Source organism: Mastigoproctus giganteus, chromosome 9, assembly GCF_048544385.1.
Source record: "Mastigoproctus giganteus isolate SK-2022 chromosome 9, ASM4854438v1, whole genome shotgun sequence".
NCBI classification, from domain to species: Eukaryota; Metazoa; Arthropoda; class Arachnida; order Uropygi; family Thelyphonidae; genus Mastigoproctus; species Mastigoproctus giganteus.
Window position 1 is genome coordinate 89,267,601 of NC_143583.1, and position 19,282 is coordinate 89,286,882.

General features: G+C 37.9%; 1 protein-coding gene across 1 annotated transcript in view; it reads right to left on the reverse strand.

Annotated features, from left to right (window-relative positions):
• The window catches only part of LOC150080530 (thrombospondin type-1 domain-containing protein 7A-like), a 1,074,234-nt gene that overhangs the window by 744,334 nt on the left and 310,618 nt on the right, over positions 1 to 19,282 (reverse strand). Inside the window, exon 8 of the mRNA XM_090380722.1 lies at positions 5,643 to 5,804. Within this exon, the coding sequence (XP_090236848.1) occupies positions 5,643 to 5,804 (162 nt within the window). The remainder of the gene's footprint in view (positions 1 to 5,642; positions 5,805 to 19,282) is intronic.

The window sequence follows — 19,282 nt, forward strand, 5'->3', positions numbered from 1 at the left end:
CACTTTGCTTATTGGAGGCTTGAAGTGGTGAAACCCATGTTTAGTCTCTAGAGCAAAGTTTCCGGCATCCTCCTCCCCCACAACTTCTCCTTCAACCCATGCACGGTACTAAGTACTACCTTTCGTGTTTGGGGTTTTCATATAAAAAAAAAAAAAAAAAAAAAAAGCAACTTTGTTGCGGAAACTGTGTTACAACATTTAACACTACATATTCATTAGAGAGTCTTTCATTTCTATGCCTACCTCACCACATAAAAATCATAGTTGACTGACAATCAATTAGTTTTTCAAATGATTTTACTGGCTGTTAAGGATTTTTTGTAATCTGCCTTTGCTTGTCTAATCTCCTTTGTGACTTGATTACAGACTAGCTTCTATCTGCCATAGGCTTCTGTGTCACCTAATAATTTATAGGCATCCCATGCATTTTTCTTCTCTGCCACAAGCCTCATTAATTCATCTAACATCCATTTAGGCCTGAACCTTGAATAGTATTTCTTAGTTGGCATGAAAAGTCTAGTAGCCTCCAAGATTAAGTTGCTGAAGGCTTCCCATTTAGAATTCACTGTTGGTAACATCATCGGCTGATCCCAGTACATAGAATTTAAAAAAAAGTTTGAAACCACTGCAGTCACCTTTACAAAAACAAAAACACTTCCCTTTACCCTTGATGGTAGTTACAACTTTAAACAAATTCCTTTAAGTATATCAGTACACTATGATCACTGTCACTTATTGCTTCCTTTATCTGCAAATTCTTAATGCATGAATGATTACTGCTGATAATCAGATCAAGAGTATTAATCCCTCTGGTTGCCCCTCGAACATGTTACTGTAGGAAACAATCCTCCAATAAATCCACAAAAGCGAGTGACCAACTCACTAGTTCCAGTCAATATCTAGAAAGTTAAAATCCCCCATTACAAGACATTCTTATTTACTGGCCCACGATTTCTCTGCACAATTGTTCATTGTATCAGAGTCATTACGCCTATAACACACTCTTACTCTCATTTTCCCTTTCACAGTGTTCATGTCACACCAAACAGACTCAACATTGCACTGTTCACTCATGTCAACTGGATGCACTTCCTTAGATTTTGTGTGTTTCTTAACCAATAGCATAACCTCTCCTCCCTTCCTATCCTGTACACATTGTACTCCCCTAATTCCAATTCTGCATTCCTTATATCTGTGTGATACCATGTCTATGATATCCCAACAATATCAGTCATTGATATTTTGACCAGCACCTCAAATTCATCAAATTTATTTACTACACTGCACTGGTTGTACACACAAGTATACATGCACCTGTTCTTATTCTTAGCTACCCTAACACAGCCACGTATTTACTTGTTCCACGACTCCCAGCAGTCTCTAAAATCCTCAGCACCTTGTTTTCCAGGATGCTGCTCATTTCAATAGAAGCAGTGCAAGAATCACTTTCATCTCTGCTAACAGCTGCTGTTAATCTATTAGTCCATGTACCCTCCCAAGCTAGCAGTTTTCCAACCCACCTAACACTGCCTTGTAAGCATCAGCAAATATTATTGCACTCTTTCTATTTAAGTGTATCCCATCCCTGTAGAAGCAGTCTCTCCTGTTAACAAGCACAGCCAGGCTGAAAAAAATTCTACCCCATGAGCCTTGCACAATCTCTCCAGGGCCAACTTGATTGAACAAGGCTCTCATTATACACTCCCTCCTATCGTGTCTGGGCAGAATTTCAGACACTGTCAAATTCAACCTAACTCGTGGCTTTTTTTCAACATTGACCTGTACTTGCTAAGTAATTCTGCCGTTCTCCTACTTTTAATATCATTGGTGCCAACATGTACAACAATATCACCTTTTGTGTCCTTAAAAGATTATATCTGCTCTACAATGTCATCAACTTTTTCCCCTAGCAGACACACACCCTGGTCCTATTCCACCTATCCTTTTGGCACAATATATTTCCCATTTCCTTGACAATTGAGTCACTGACAGCAATTAGTTCCTGTGGGACCAGCGTATTATGCCTTGGGGATTGCTGCTGTGTTCCCTGATGTTCAAGTGCAAGCTCTGGTGTTGATGTGGGCAGCTGAGAGCTTGATGAGCCCTTCAATTTTAGTCTTTCAAGGGCATCTACCCTGTTCTTCGAGCTCTCATAAAGGTCCATAACAATAGTGAGTTGGTGCCTCATTCCCTCACACTCCTTACATCAAGCACACACAAATTCCCCTTGGCAATATCATGTCTTGTTACTGATTTATCCACAAACATCAAACATGCAGTACATTTCAAGTATGGGCTGCTCTGGGCTGAGGCATGATTTCGATTCAATTTTAATACAATTAAAAATATTACACTAAACTTCTATCCCAATGCAGTAATAACACTACAGGTGACCCCCGCTTAACGCTGATAATTCGTTTGGGAAAAACAGAGTGCTAAGTGAATCTGCACTAACGAGCGCCACATTCCCATAAGGTAACATATGTATTTGTGAGTTGCCCTTACTAGTTTTAAATGGTTCCAATTTTTTTTTTTTTTTTTAGGTGAGTTTTCTTCAGATCATCATATAGGCTAATCTCTCTCGCTTTTTTATTATTTATGATATTTAACTTAACTGAATTCTGCATTGGATATTATCTTCAATAAAATTAGTCTTTCCATTTCAATCCTAATAGCCGGCCTAGTCCTAATTGCTTGCAGTGGAACAGCTATCTTTCCCGCTGCTAAAATTAATTCTTTATAATTTTTTTTTTAATTGTTCTTACAATTAAAACTTGCAAGTCCTAAATTATGGCACACATCCGCTTGTCTTTGACCGGAATCGATTCGCTTCAAAACGTCTCATTTAATTTTCAAATTCAGTAGTATTTTTCTTACATTTATAGTCTTTGTATTGCACGCAGACATTATTGCTTTTTCATTTCATTCTTATTGGCCATTATTAACTCTTCGAAAATGTAACTGCATTGGTTGCATTAATTATGATACAATGTTCAAGTAAACTGTCCATTACACATGATGTCTAATACTGTACTGAGTGATGACCAGACTTCGGACAAATGCATATAACACAAATATTACAAGCAATATACTTGATCATTTTTTAAAATGTTAATCTCGGAACTACGTAACAAGTCACTGTACTGCAATTAAATAAGCGTGCAAGAAAATTTCATTGAGCGTGGGAAACGTTTTAATGCTGTTTTGCTATTCATTTTCAAGCTATCGACTCCATCAAATGAAACGATTTCATTAAATATGCCAAAAATGCAATCTGTAAAAGAGCGTTATAGTGATCTGTGACAGCGTTATAGTCGGATACGAGTTATAATATAAGAACAGCATTATAGCAAATCGGCATAAAGCAAACCGCATTATAACAGGGGCCTGCTGTGTATATATATATTTCAGATTGAGTTTTATCTTCTTCCGAATTATGTTATATTAATATTGTGTCTCTTATCAAGTTTAAATTATATGTAGTAAGTTATAACGTTAAGTTTGTATAATCTAAGTGGTTATATGTATTAGATTAAAATGTTACATTTGTAAAATCAAAGTATTTATAATAGATAATAAATTTAACTATCTACTGCCACCCACATGGTTCGAACTCTCATGCCAGCTACCTATGCCATATCACCGATTCTAAAAGCTCTACTAATATTATTGCCATATGTTATGTCTACGTGACAAGTTAAATTATTAAAACACGTAAGCAGTGCTAAAATTTATAGTTTATAATCCTCTGCTGACACTGTTTAACACTGCTACAAATTACGTAGAAACTTCCTGTATCTGCTATACCAATATAAAAAACAATGGCGGTGGATTCGTATGCTACTGTTGATACAGTATCGGCAGAGTTGACTGTGGTTTTCTATGCAAGTACATGGCTGAGTGATGAATAAAGCACCAAATTAATCAGAAAATCAAAAAAAATACTATATTGATAAATTTAAATCAAAAGTTATACAAAAACAATAATTTCAAATCAGTAAATAAAAAAGTCAACAGCTTGTGAACATGACCGGCTCCCACTAGCATTGTCAGCAAATAAAAACAAACCGAGCTTTATGTGCTATTGAAGTTCTTTCCATCTGGATACAGCCAGGTTTGACTAAAGGCTAAAGGCTACACCACCAAAATTAACCACATTTTTGTACCTAAATGCAAGGTTCTCCATCCCCACCACCATTGATTGGTATTTGTTACATTCTGCTTTGTTTTGTTGATTACAAACTTTTCATTGCTTAAAAAATGCAAATGGCAGTGGTATCTTCATATTACGTACTAGCATGCATTCTTCTAGTCACACACTGCGCTCTTTGGCAATGGTGAAGTGGCAAACGGCATGCCCTCAAATTTTTACCAATGACTGAATATAAGGATTTAACTTATTCATCTGTGCAAGATAAAAATTCCCCTTGAACAATCCGTAAAATATTTCAAAGTTGTATGTGAGCTCTAATTACAACTGGAGCTGTTTTTGTCTGAAAGTAAGCTGCCCTTTCTGGCAAGTAATGTGACTAAGTTTTAAAGGCAGAAACCTTTTGAATCAAAAATATACAACTTTTATAATTCTTTATATCAATAACTTTTATTCCAACATACAGGTTCTCTGTTTGATCAAAATACCCATTCAGTAAGCAAATAGACCAGTTTGACTCTCCTACTGATAGAGCCAATTCTCATTCTGAGTTACATTTATCAATGCCTGTGTTAAATAACGGACAAGGAAAAGAGGAGAAAATGAAAATTCTGCACATTTAGGAATTAAAAATTTCATCTTTTGACATAAATTTTGAATAAATACATGGCCATAGTCAGCCTTACATTTTGCAGGACCTAATGTGGCACACTGACACAACAGGCCTACTAAAAATATTTGTAGGCCATCATTTTAGAAGTTGTACTTATACACAGAAGAATTCACTGTTTTAGTTTCTTTCAATTTTTCATATACAAAATGTAAATATAATTTGAAAAGTACTTATCTATTATTAGATAATTTTATATTTAATGTAATGCTTGTAGTTCATTAAAATTTTTCTAACACATCCAAGTTTTTCTCTGTCCATCAGAAGGTCATGACACATAAGTTAAGAAATATTACTATAAGCAGTATTAGAAATGAAATAATTATTCATATTTTGTGAAAATGCTTGATCAAGATTTCTGTCTGTCTGGCTGACTGCACCCTCTTTTTTTTTTTTATATTGCAAAATGGTGTGCAGGACCTAAGGCAAGCAACCTACTTTGCTTGCATTGTTCTAAGACTGGACCTGTGTATAGAATCTATTGATAATTTATATTTATTTGTGAACAAATTTCTTTATGTATGTTTTAAGATTTGGTAGAACATTACAAATAATGAAAACAGAATGATTTCACTGATTATACCCACTATATTTATGCTAATTATGAAAACAACTGCAAACAGTGAAAAACAGCAAGCACAAACTGAAATGAAAATTGAAATTCGCATTTCAATTTGAAATACGAATAATTTGAATAATTTCAATTTGAAATTTCAATAAATGGCATACATAATTTTTTACTGATATTCCACAGTTCAACAGTAAAAGGTCAAAATTTTTTTCTATATTTCACACATTTATTTACACTATATAACCACTTACCTTCATTTGGCAAATCAAACATATTTGTCATTTTGAAAGGTAAACAAGGACCCCAGGATGACCACTGAGATACAACACAGTTTCTAGGACATGGCACATTACAGTGTTGAATTGTCACTGGCTGTTTTTCTTTACAAAATGATGGAGCAACAGGAACTAAGTCTAACAAAGTAATAAAAAAAAAAAATTTTATTTGTGTAATATCGATGGGTATTATTACGTCAAACAACATATGTCAAAAACTACATGCAGCACATTTTAAAAATTCTAAACCTTGCTTTTAGAAATTTTCTAAAAAATATCTAGGCAGCAGAATACCAAATCTCGTTACACTAATTTATTCTTACTAGAATAAATTAAAAAGAAACACAGGATGTCAATAAAATTTAGTTAAAAGGAAGAGAAAACACAAAATAAAGAATAAAAATATAATCACTATATAATGTGCTCATACAAGTTCCATATGGCTCATATATGAACTGATTGTATTAAAAAGATCCAAAATATATATATGTAGTTTGGATGTTTGTAATTTTAATCAGTTGTTTGTTTGTTATTTGGTTTTTAAGAGCATTAGCAACTAAGGCCATATTGCTCTGGGGATATGCGGTGGTCATTCTCTGACCTTTCCGCATCCTCCGTATTTGGTGGTCACAGGCTCGAACCCCGGTCTAATCAAGAAGCGTGTGCTACACACTGCTGCTCCTGCCCACCTGGCTATGAAGATGCCTTTAATCAGTTAATTATATGATAAGTATTTACATAATTTTTCTTTCCATTTTTACATTTCTTTTTCCTCTTTCATATTTTGAGTACCCCTTGCCTCTGGTGATAATGGTAATGTTTTGGAAGTCAAAAGAATGATTGCCCAGAAAACAAAAGATGTGTGAAGAAAAAAAAATTAAGTTAGTGGGAGCTGCCTTGGGAAAAGTGTAGGGCAAAACTGAGGCAGGAGTTTGGAAGGGAATCTTGTGCTATATGCTAAAGTAAAGATGCTGATTGAAAATAACTTGCAACTGGCATTTGTTTTTATCATTTTATGAAGGTTCTTTTGAACTTCAATGTAAGGAAGTGATGTAGCTCAGTCACTTCAATTTAATGGTTAAATCAAACTTTGGAAATATAAGCTCATGTGATTTTCCTGTGACTGTTGAGCTCTTCCATCTAGGACAAAGTGGCATAGTATGCACAACCCAAAAATCACTAGATTAATGGCTGCTCTTATTCAACTTACAGATTATACCACCTTGATAGATTTTATTGCTGAATTCTGCTCTTAATGGCTGATAATACTGATCCATCCTAATTCCTAGATGAAGCAAAATTCAAATAATATTCTACTTTCCTAAGTGGTTTGGCATATTTACAAAAACTATGCAGACAATGAGCTCACTCCCCACTTAGTTTTTGTAAATATGTCATCTACTTGCATTAGTTCTACTTGTTTTCTTATATATTCCCCTAATATTTTCACAACTTAACTTAAGCATTCTCTACACTGGTTGCTATCCTCACTTGTTTTTGAAAGTTTCTCCAGATCCTCTTCAGTTACTCATTACACTTTGGGATTCACTCCCTCCCCATGTGTGCACACTGGAAAGTAGCTAATGTCTCCCCAGTCCCCACAGGTGCAAAAATTGTAATGGGCAACTATATAGACCAGGGAATTATACTTCACTGGCAGGCAAGACCATAGATTCTGATTAAGGATGGGTCCACCCAATAGTAATTGTATCCTTAATGGACCACAGCATAGATTCATAAAGAGGAAGTCTTGCCTGGCCAATCTAGTTAATTATTATAAAAAAGTTATAAAACAGTTGGATGCAAGAAACAACTTTGAATTTATTTACTTTGGCTTCAATAAAGCTTTTCGCACAGTTCCTCATGAAAGCTATTGGCATAAATTGGAGAAAACTGGAATTAGTGGCAAGATCCTTCAAATCAAGGGCAGACTAAGAGATGGAAGTTAAGTCAAGAGTAGGCTAAAAGACAGGAAACTAAATAATCATAAATAGACACTCTTCATGGTGGACCAGAATAGCAAGTGGGGTCCCTCAGGGATTAGTGTTGGGGCCCCCCTTCTGTTTGTTCTTGTTTATACTCGGGCACGACCATCAGGTCAGTGGAGTTTGCAATAAATCAATCAATACAAATGTTAATCATATTTATCAGTTATGGGCTTGAACCCCAGTCCACTCAAAGAGCATGTGCTACTGCACTTGTGCTCCTGACCACTCAGCTACGTCAATTTCTTATCTTCCTTAATGACATTAATGAAAGGGTCAGGGGAAGTTGTCAAAGCTTGTTGATGATTTGAAGGTAGGAAAGGTGGTTACTGAACTTAACCAAATTCTTTTTTTTTTTTTTTTTTTTTTTTAAAAACAGCCTAGTTCTGGACCTGGTTCAATATCACTTAGATCGGTTACGCAAATGGTTTGAAATGTGAAAAATGAACTTGACTACTTCTAAATGTAAGAGAACAGAAATTCTGGAGTTACAAGCTGAAGGGGGAGTGGAGTTACAAGTGGTTTAGGAAGAAAGATGCCAGGGTCACAATCAGTAAGACAAATTTTCAATGCAGTAGTGCATAAATAGATGGTTAGAAAGACACATGATATCTTGTCGATGACATGTTTATAAGATGGTGGCATGCCGCTCTCAGTCCTTGACGCACAGTCATATCTTCCAGTACATACATTAGAAATAGTACATGATGGTGTTACACTATTACTCTGAGTACAGAACAGTCAGTGCTCTACTATTATTCTCTTAAAAGAGAAAGCAAGCAAAACCAGATGAAATTCTCTACAGGTTAAGTGAACGTTATGGAGAAGGGACTACAGTGCACAAGTATGTATGAGTGATACAATGAGTTTTTCAAATGCTGTGAAGAAGCTAGTAACCTAGCAAATGCTTGGGTGCAACTGTCACAGATGTGAGAACTGAGAAGACAATTTAGTAAACATGAATTAAAGTGTGTGCTACTGCAATGAAAATGTTCATAAGTGTTGGAAGTGCAGAGACCCAACATTCAAGAAAGTGTGCACATAGCTGGTCTAAAAGATGCTGCTGTATAACCTGAAGGAAAAGTGTTTCTGCCAAACCATTCAAAGGATTTCAACTTGAGGAAAATATTTTCCACAGCAAATAGCAACTTTGACAGAACATGGTTTTGTTAAGGGAAAATAGTGTTTAGCTAACCTAGTAAACTATTTTGACACAGTTACTTATGAGCTAGATGTAGGTTAGTGAAAATGCCTTTACAAAGAGTTATCATGGTATTGTACTACCTCGAATAAATAACACTTCACCAGTGGAGAAGACTGTTGTTATTTATTCTTGGCAGATACCACCACCTAGATGGCACCGTTTCAAAGCTTGTTGGCTTTTCTTCGGTGGGTGGACAGGTACCCTGGTGTCGCAATAGTGACAACCCAGTTATGAAGTATAACTTCACAATACGAGAGATGCCTGATGGTGTGTAGTGATATAGACTATAAAGTGTTTAAGGGCAAAGGCCTCATGCTACGAGGTAGAATGACTATCATGTAGGTTAGTGCAAATGCATCATTTTAACATAGCTATCTACCGAAGTAGTTGAATTAATTAATTACATTGGCATCGTTTTGGTTATATCTCATACTGTGAATGCCTTCTCAACGAGTTGCCATGGTATTGTACTACCTCGAATAAATAACACTTCACCACTTCACCTACCGAAGAGAAGCCAACAAGCTTGTTGTTTGTTTGTTATTTGGTTTTTAGGAGCATTAGCAACTAAGGCCATATTGCTCTGGGGATATGCGGTGGTCATTCCCTGACCTTTCCGCATCCTCCGTATTTGGTGGTCACGGGCTCGAACCCGGGTCTAATCAAGAAGCGTGTGCTAAAGCCAACAAGCTTTGAAACGGTGCCGTCTGGGTGGTGGTATCTGCCGAGAATAAATAAATAAACGAATTTTCTGTTTATAATCCGGAACGACCAAACGGTCAGAGGAGTTTTACAAGATACACAGAATACAAGAAACAGCACCGTATTCAGAAGTCACGGGCTTGAACCCCGGTCACTCAAGGCACGTGTACTTATGCACCCGCGCGCCTGACCACTAGGCTACGGCAGCCTCAATACTCTTCTCCACTGGTGAAGTGTTATTTATTTGAGGTAGTACAATACCATGGCAACTTGTTGTGAAGGCATTCACAATATGAGATATAACCAAAACGATGCCAATGTAATTAATTAATTAATTTAATTAATTAATTCAACTACTTTGGTAGATAGCTATGTTAAAATGATGCATTTGCACTAACCTACACGATAGTCATTCTACCTCGTAGCATGAGACCTCTGCCCTTAAACACTTTATGAGCTAGATGTAACAAACAATTCTGACCTAGTTTATTTTGATTTTAGCAAAGCTTTTGAATCAGTCCCTCATGGTTACTGTATAACTGGAGCATGCTGGGATTACTGGAGAGATTTTAAGATGGACTGCAGAGTGGCTGTAAGGAAGAAGGCAATGGATAATCTTCAGATTAGTGTAATATCAAAAGAGCAGTCTCCCAAGGATTGGTTGGTCCTTGGGGTACTTTTGTTTCTGATTTTCATAAACAACATCGACAAAGGGATAAAGGATGTGATGTCAAAATTTGCAGATGACAAAGATGAGAGAGTAATTAACGATCAGTTCCAAACAGCACTCCTTCATGAAGATTCGAACAGGGTTCAAGAATGGTCAAGAAAAGTGGCAGCTATGTTTTAATGCTGACAAATACAAGGTCTTGGGGAATAGCAATTACACTTGGGGAATAGCAACCCTAAAATAAATTATACACTTGGTCGGATTGAATTAAAAACAGTAGAGCAAGAAAGGTATTTGGGAGTTGCAATACAGGCAGATATGAAGTTTTCTGAGCAGTGCAGAAAGGTAGCCAAGGAAGCCCAGGTTGTCCTATCAATGATTTATCAAACATTATCCTGTACAGATAGGGAGGTCATAATCCCGCTATATAAGGCAATTGTAAGAATGCATTTGGAATACTGTGTCCAAGTATGGAGACTTCATCAAAAGACACTCAAATCACATGGTGGCATTAGCAAATGGGCAACCACAGGAGGAAAGACTGATTATGTGGGCTACAGAGCTGGGACTAGGCACCTTAGAGGGTCACATGACTGAGGTTTATAAGACTCTAAGCGGAGTTAGCAAAATGAACGAGGGTGGAATTTTTATTGTTATAAATAATTCCAGAACTATGAGCCATAAATTAAAATTACAGGGGAAGAGGTGTTTAGGCCAGATTGTAGGAAGTTTTCTTGTAGCCAGAAAAGTGATTACTGGAACAGGTTGCTTCTGCAGGTAGTTTAGGCTGACAGTTTGAAGAAATTCAAGAGTCAGATGGATAGTCCTACATGAGGAAGGAAGTGCACAATTTGCATTTTCTCATCTGTTTTTTTCTTTTTTGGGTTTTTTTTTTTTTTTTTCAGTGCAGCAAAAGCCTGTTGCTTCCTTGACTATATGACCAATACAATGACTAAGTATATAATTAGCATTAATAAAGGCTTATGATGCAAGAAAGCAAGCTTATAACAACATCAGCCAAAAGAAAAAAAAAAAAAAAAAAAAAACTCCAATTTCACTGATCCATTTGTTTCATGTTTGTATAGTTCTCCCTTGAATTTATTTAAGCTATCAACTTCCACACAGATGAAAGTTTGTACCAGCAATCAACTACCAGTTGGCTAAACGCAAATTTCCACAAATCTATTCTACAATTGTCTTTCCTCAGTTTGAATCTATGCCCCCTCAGGTTTGTTGTTGGTATGAAAGTTTCACGACACAAGGGCAACTGTGGCCAAGATGTGTCTGTCAGTGTCATTATGTTCATTTTAATGATTTAGGATGGATATATATCAGAGTGTATTTATTATTCCTAGATGTTTAATATATATAAAGAGTTCACTTAGGTTTGCTTTGTCACCAAGTACATGAGAGAGGGTTACAGGAGCTTGCAAGTTTGCTAATGACTGGAAGGATGTGGTTTGAAAGGCTGAATAGGATGTACAGTTAATCAGGATGTGCCTTACTATAAGTTGTATCTGACAGCCAGAGCACAGCAGGGATCTTCTCTTAGAAGTAAATGTTTGTGCGTGAGGAAGGTATGCCCAATGCGCAGTCTTGTTAATATAACTTCCTCCCGTCCATTTGTACGTGAGCTAGAAGGCCGCGAACATAGATTTTTTTTATTCTGTGAAGTTTATTGCACGGTTGGTCCCTCCAATCTCAGGTTTGTAATCTGAGCAAGAGGAAGAATCCCATCAGCATTGAACCTGCTCAATCCATTCAAGGCCTTATAGATGTCAATCAGATCGCCTCGCAGGTGCCTAGTCTCCAGAAGCTGCAATTTGCAGAACTTAAGTTTCTTCTTCATAAGAGCACTCCTTTGTTCCCCTTGTTGCCCTTCTCTGTATTCGTTCTAGCAAATCTACATCCTTCCTAAAATGAGGCTTCAGACATGTACACAGTACTCGAGGTGTGACCTGACCATTGCCTTATACAAGGAGGTAATCACCTCCTTATTCCAACTCACAAAATTTCTGTTATCATTGACAAGAACACGACCTACTCTGGACACCTTCTGTACTGCTCAGAAAACTTCATATCTGACTGCACAATTACCCCCAGGGCTCTTTCATTCTCCACTACCCTGAGTGTAACACCACCCAGTTGGTACATTTCTCTGAAGTTACTGCTGCCCATATGCAGAACTTTGCATTTCTCAACGTTAAACTTCAGTTGTCACTTCTCAGCCCGTCTGCCCAACTTTTCCAGATTCTGTTGCAGCAGCGTACTGTCATTACTGTTAGTAACAACAATGCCAACCTTTGTACCATCTGCAAACTTTGACATTAAACTTGATATACCTTCATGAATATCATTGACAAATATACAAAACAGCAATGGGCCCAACTCCGAACCCTGAGGGACACCACTAATAACATTAGTCCAAGTAGAGCAGTATCCATTGATTACCACCCTGTCTTCTCCCATTCAGCCATCTTTTTATCCATTGTAGAAAGTTTCCCTTAATGCCAAACTTCTCCAATTTGTATAGTAATCGTCCATGTGCAACAGTATCAAAAGCTTTCCTGAAATTCAAGTATATATGATATGAAAATTATATTTTGCATACAGTTCCTTTGTGACCACGTCATTAGCATTAGCACTAGTAGAGGCATATGATGCAAGAAAGCAAGCTTATGCAGCATCAGCCAAAAAAAAAAAAAAAAAAACCCACTTCCACTTCACCCCTCTGTTCATTCGAAATACCTGTCCAGCTCAGCCTTAAATTTATTTAGGCAATCAACTTCCACGACAAGGAATGGAAGTCTGTTCCACCAACCAACGACCTGCTAGCTAAAGGCAAATTTCCACACGTCTATCCTACATCTGTCTTTCCTCAATTTTGAATTTATGCCCTCTCAGGTGATTATTCTGAGCAAGAGGAAGAATCCCATCAGCATTGAGCATGCTCAAACCATTCAAGGCTTTATACACATCTATCAGATCACCTCGCTGGTGCCTATTCTCCAGACACTGTAATTTGCAAAACTTAAGCCTTTCTTCGTAAGAGTACCCCCTTTGTTCCATTCACTAATCTTGTTGCCCTTCTCTGTACTTGTTCCAGCAGCTCTACATCCTTCTTGAAATGAGGCATCCAGACCTGTATACAATACTCAAGGTGTGGCCTGACCATTGCCTTATACAATGGAATAATCGCCTCCTTATCCCTGCTAGAAAAATTCATGTATACCATTGACAAGACACCATGAGCTATACTTGCAGCCCGTCTGCACTGTTCAGAGAACTTCACATCTGCCTGCACAATTACCCCCAGGTCCTTTTCATTCTCTACCACTGTCAGTGTAGTACCACAGAGTTGATACGTTGCTCTGGGATTGCTGTTTCCCATATGTAGTACTTTATATTTGTCAATGATATACTTCATTTGACACCTCTCAGCCCATCTGCTCAACCTTTTTAGATCCTGTTGCAGCAGCATAGTGTCAGTAGTGTCCTTGACAACCCTGCCAACATTTGTATCGTCTGCAAACTTGGACATTAAGCTTGATATACCATCATCAATATCATTTATAAATACAGAAAACAATGATGGACCCAACACTGAACCCTGAGGAACTCCACTAATAACATTAGTCCACGATGAGCAGTGTCCATTAATTACCACTATCTGTCTTCTGCCATTCAATCATCCCTTTTTAACCCTAGCAACAATTTGCCACCAATGCCACACTGCTCCAATTTGTGCAGCAGTCTTCCATGTGCAACAGTATCAAAAGCCTTTCTAAGATCCAAGTATATAATATCAAAGTAATTCCCTGCATCCAGTTCTTTTGTGACTGCATCATAATATCCAATCAAATTGGTCAGGCAAGACTTCCCCTTAACAAAACCATGCTGTGTCCGAGCTATAACTGAAGTCTTGCAGTGTTTCTTTAACTAGTGCCTCCATTAATTTTCCTGGAACAGAAGTTAAACTCACAAGTTTATAATTACTTGTGTCAGCCTTTGACCCTCCTTTGTGAATTGGGGTCACATTTGCACATCTCCAGTCAGTGGGTACCTCCCCTGAGTCCAAGGAAGCTCTCATAATTATGGCTAAGGGTTTGCTTACTTCCTCTGCTGGATCCTTTAATATGACTGGATAGATCCCATCCACCCCGGGTGCCTTTCTTGTGTTCATCTATAACAATTTCTCCTCCACTTTACTCCCAGTTATTACAAGATTCTCTAGCTTACTGCTAGAGTTGAATACACCTCTGGCTTTCCCCTCGCTAAATAACTCCTCATGTGTGAATGTCGATGCAAAATATTCATTTAGTTTGTTAGCTACCTGAGCAGGATCAACAACAGTTGACCCATCGATATCAAGTGGACCAATCTGATTCATTCCCTTCCTTCTAGAGTTTACATAAGTAAAGAACTCTTTGCTGTTTTTCTTTGCATCCCTTGCCAAAGATTTCTCGTAATCTGCCTTCGCCTGCCTAACCTCCTTGGTAACTTGGTTACAGATCAACTTGTATCTATCATAGGCTTCTGTGTCATGTGTTAATTTGTATGTATCCCATGCATGTTTCTTCTCTGCCATATGCCTCATTATTTCATCTGACATCCAAGTCTGAGTTCAAGGAGGCTCTCATAATTATGGCTAAGGGTTTGCTTACTTCCTTTGCTGCCTCCTTTAATATAACTGGATAGATCCCATCCACCCCAGGTGCCTTTCTTGTGTTTATCTTCAACAATTTCTCCTCCACTTTACTCTCAGTTATTACAATATTCTCTAGCTTACTGCCAAAGTTGAATACACCTATGGCATTCCCCTCGCTGAATAACTCCTCATGTGTGAATGTCGATGCAAAATATTCATTTAGTTTGTTATCAACCTGAGCAGGATCTTCAACAGTTGACCCATCGATATCAAGTGGCCCAATCTGATTCATCCCCTTCCTTCTAGAGTTTACATAAGTAAAGAACTCTTTTCTGTTTTTCTTTGCATCCCTTGCCAAAGATTTCTCGTAATCTGCCTTTGCTTACCTAACCTCCTTTGTAACTTCGTTACAGATCAACTTGAAGCTATCATAGGCTTCTGTGTTACATGTTAATTTATATGTATCCCATGCATTTTTCTTCAATGGCATAGGTCTCATTAGTTCATCTGATATCCAATTAGGCCTAAACCTTGAACAATATTTCTTAGTTGGTATGTAAAGCCTAGTAGCTTCCAAGATAAGTTCTTTGAATGCTTCCCATTTTGAATTTGTTGTTGGTAACATCTTCAGTTGGTCCCACTGTATAGAATTTAAATACAGTCTCAGACCAGTCTTAAATACAGTCTTAGATAGCGTAGTATTGACATTTAATTAATTAATTTATTGATTTTATTAATTTAAAGTGTCATGGCCCAAACTAGAGCAGCAAAGCAACGGGCACAAAGTGGCAGCAGTGCTGTGACTCGGGGAAGAACTGGGGTGGGGGGAATTCTCCAACGCATCACAACCTAAAAAATGTGCAACTTGTGAAATGTTTGCTGAACTCTCTGGAATGGAACATGACATCGCCATGGGGGATGTCTTTGTGTGTGCGCAATGTAAGGAGTGTAAGGAAATCAGGCGACAACTCAGTGTTGTTATGGGCCTATATGAGAGTTTGAAGGACAGGGTGGATGCCCTCGAAAGATCTAAATTGAGGGGCCTATCAAGCTCTCAGCTGGCCACATCAACGCCAGAGCTTGCAATTGGTCATCACACAACACAGCGGCAACCCCCAAGGCAGAATGCGCTGGTCCCACAGGAACTAGTAGTTGTTGGTGACTCTATTGTCAGGGAAACGTGAAACATGCTTTGTAAAAAGAATAGGTGGAACAGGACCAGGGTATGTCTGCCAGGGGCAAAGGTTGATGACATTGTAGAGCGGATATCATCTTTTAAGGGCAAAAAAGGTGATATAGTAGTACACGTTGGCACTAATGATATTAGGAGTAGGAGACCGGCAGAATTACTTAACAAGTACAGGTCACTGTTGAACAAAAGCCGAGAATTAGGGTTGAATTTGAAAGTGTCTGCAATTCTGCCCAGACACGATAGAAGGGAGAATATGATGAAAGCCTTGTCAATCAATTCGGCCCTGGAAAGAATGTGCTAGGCTCAAGGGGCAGAATTTTTTTTAGCCTGGACTGTACTTGTTAACAGGAGAGACTGCTTCTATAGGGATGGGATACAATTAAATAGAAAGGGTGCAAGAATATTTGCTGATGCTATCGAGGCAGTGTTAGGTGGGTCGGAAAACTGATAGCTTGGGGGGATACAAGGACTAATAGTTTAACAGTAGCCATAGGAAGAGGTCCCTTTTCCTTTAATAGAAATGAATAGGCGCATTATAGCCAAAGTTGCTTATGCGCCATGAAACCCCCACAACAACAACATAGGAAGAGGTGAAGGCGATTCTTGCACAACTTCTATTAGAATAAGTAGCGACCTGGAGCGTGGGGTGTTGGGGGTTTCAGGGACGGATGTCAGTCATCCTGAAATAGGTGGGTATATGGGATGTGTTAGGGTAACTAAGAATAGGAGTAGGACAATGTATGCTTGCATGTATACCAATGCTAGAAGTATAGTAAATAAATTTGATGAATTTGAAGTGTTGGTCAATACATCAAAGGCGGATATTGTTGGGATAGAAGAGTCTTGGTGTCACACAGATATAAGGAATGCTGAACTGGAATTTGGGGAGTACAATGTGTACAGAAAGGATAGACAGGTAGAAAGGGAGGTGGTGTTATGCTGTTAATTAAGCAAAACATAAAATCAAAAGAAGTGCATCCAGTTGATATAGATGAACAGTGCACTGTTGAGTCAGTTTGGTGTGACATAAGCACTGCGAAAGCAAAAATAAGAGTAGGAGTGTGTTATAGGCCTAATGACTCGAATGAGTACAATGAACAATTGTACAGAGAAATAGAGTGGGATAGTAAATCGGAATGTCTTATAATGGGGGATTTTAACTTCCCAGATATTGACTGAAACTTATGGGTTGGTCACTCACACAATTGTCAGACTTTTGTGGATTTATTGGGTGATTGTTTTCTGCAGCAGCATGTTGGAGGCAACCAGAGAGAGTAATACTCTTGATCTGGTTATGAGTAGTGATCATTCCTGTATTAAGAATTTGCAGATAAAGGAACCACTAGGTGGCAGTGATCACAGTATACTGATGTGGGATTTACTTACAGATTTAATTACCATCAGGGGTAAAGGAAAGGGTTTTTGCTTCCATAAGGGGAGTACAGTGGTCTCCGACAGTTTTTAAATTCTGTACAGTGGGATCAACTGACGATGTTACCAACAGTAAATTCCAAGTGGGAAGCGTTCAAGGAATTATTCAAGGAATTATATCATTTATAAATACAGAAAACAATGATGGACCCAACACTGAACCCTGAGGGACTCCACTAATAACATTAGTTATTAGTGGAGTCTAATAACTACCTCAGGGTTCAGTGTTGGGTCCATCATTGTTTTCTGTATTTATAAATGATATAATTCCTTGAACGCTTCCCACTTGGAATTTACTGTTGGTTATTAGTAATTAGACTCCACTAATAACTAAAAATTTTCATACCTATTAAGAAATATTGTTCAAGGTTTAGGGCCTAAATGGTTATCTAATGAACTAATGAGACTCGTAATAGAGAAGAAAAATGCATGGGATGCATATAAATTATTTTTGTTTTTTTGGCTGATGCTGCATAAGCTTGCTTTCTTGCATCATATGCCTCTACTAATGCTAATCAAGCGACTCAGAAGCCTATGGCAGATATAAGCTAGTCTGTAATCAGGTGACAAAGGAGTTTAGGCAGGCGAAGGCAGATTATGAGAAATCCTTGGCAAAAGATGCTAAGAAAAACAGCAAGGATTTCTTTACTTATATAAACTCTAAAAAGAAGGGGATGAAAATAAAATTTGTCCACTTGACATCGATGGTTCGACTGTTGATGATCCTGCTCAGATAGCAAACAAAATGAATGAGTACTTTGCATCTACATTCACACATGAGGAATTATTAAGGTTTGAAAATGGCAGAAGGTTATCAAATTGTAGCAGGATACTTAATGATTTTGGAATAACTGAAAGCAAAGTGGAGGAGAAATTGTTGAAGTTAAACATAAGAAAAGCACCTGGGGTGGATGGGATCTATCCAGTTATATTAAAGGAGGCAGCAAAGAAACTAAGCAAACCCTTAGCCATAATTATGAGAGCGTCCTTGGACTCAGGGGAGGTTCCCACGGACTGGAGATATGCAAATGTATCCCCAATTCACAAAGGGGGATCGAAGGGTGACACGAGTAATTACAGACCAGTTAGTTTAACTTCTGTTCCGGGTAAAATAATGGAGTCACTGGTTAAAGATGCATTGTTGGATCATCTAGACAAGACTGCAGCAATAATTCAGACACAGCAAGGGTTTGTTAAGGGAAAGTCTTGTCTGACAAATTTGATAGGATATTATGATGTGTTACAAAGGAACTGGATGCAAAAAATAATTTTGATATCATATATTTGGATTTCAGGAAAGCTTTTGACACTGTTGCGCATGGAAGACTATAGTACAAATTCGAGCAGAATGGTATTAAGGGTAAGTTGCTACAATGGATAAAAGGATGGTAAAGTGGGAGAAGACAGAGGGTGGTAAATCAATGGGTGCTGCTCTTTGTGGACTAATATTATTAGAGGAGTCCCACAGGGTTTAGTGTTAGGTCCACTGTTGTTTTGTATATTTATCAATGATATTGATGAAGGTATATCAGGCTTAATGTCGAAGTTTGCAGATGTTACAAAGATTGGCAGGGTTGTTAATAACAGTAAGCAGTGTGCTACTGCAACAGGAACTAGATAATTTGGGCAGATGGGCTAAGAAGTGGCAACTGATGTCAAACCTTGACAAATGAAAAGTACTGCATATGGGTAGAAGTAACCCCAGAGAAACGTACCAACTGTGTGGTACTACACTTAAGGTGGTAGAAAATGAAAAAGACCTGGGAGTAATTGTGCAGTCAGAT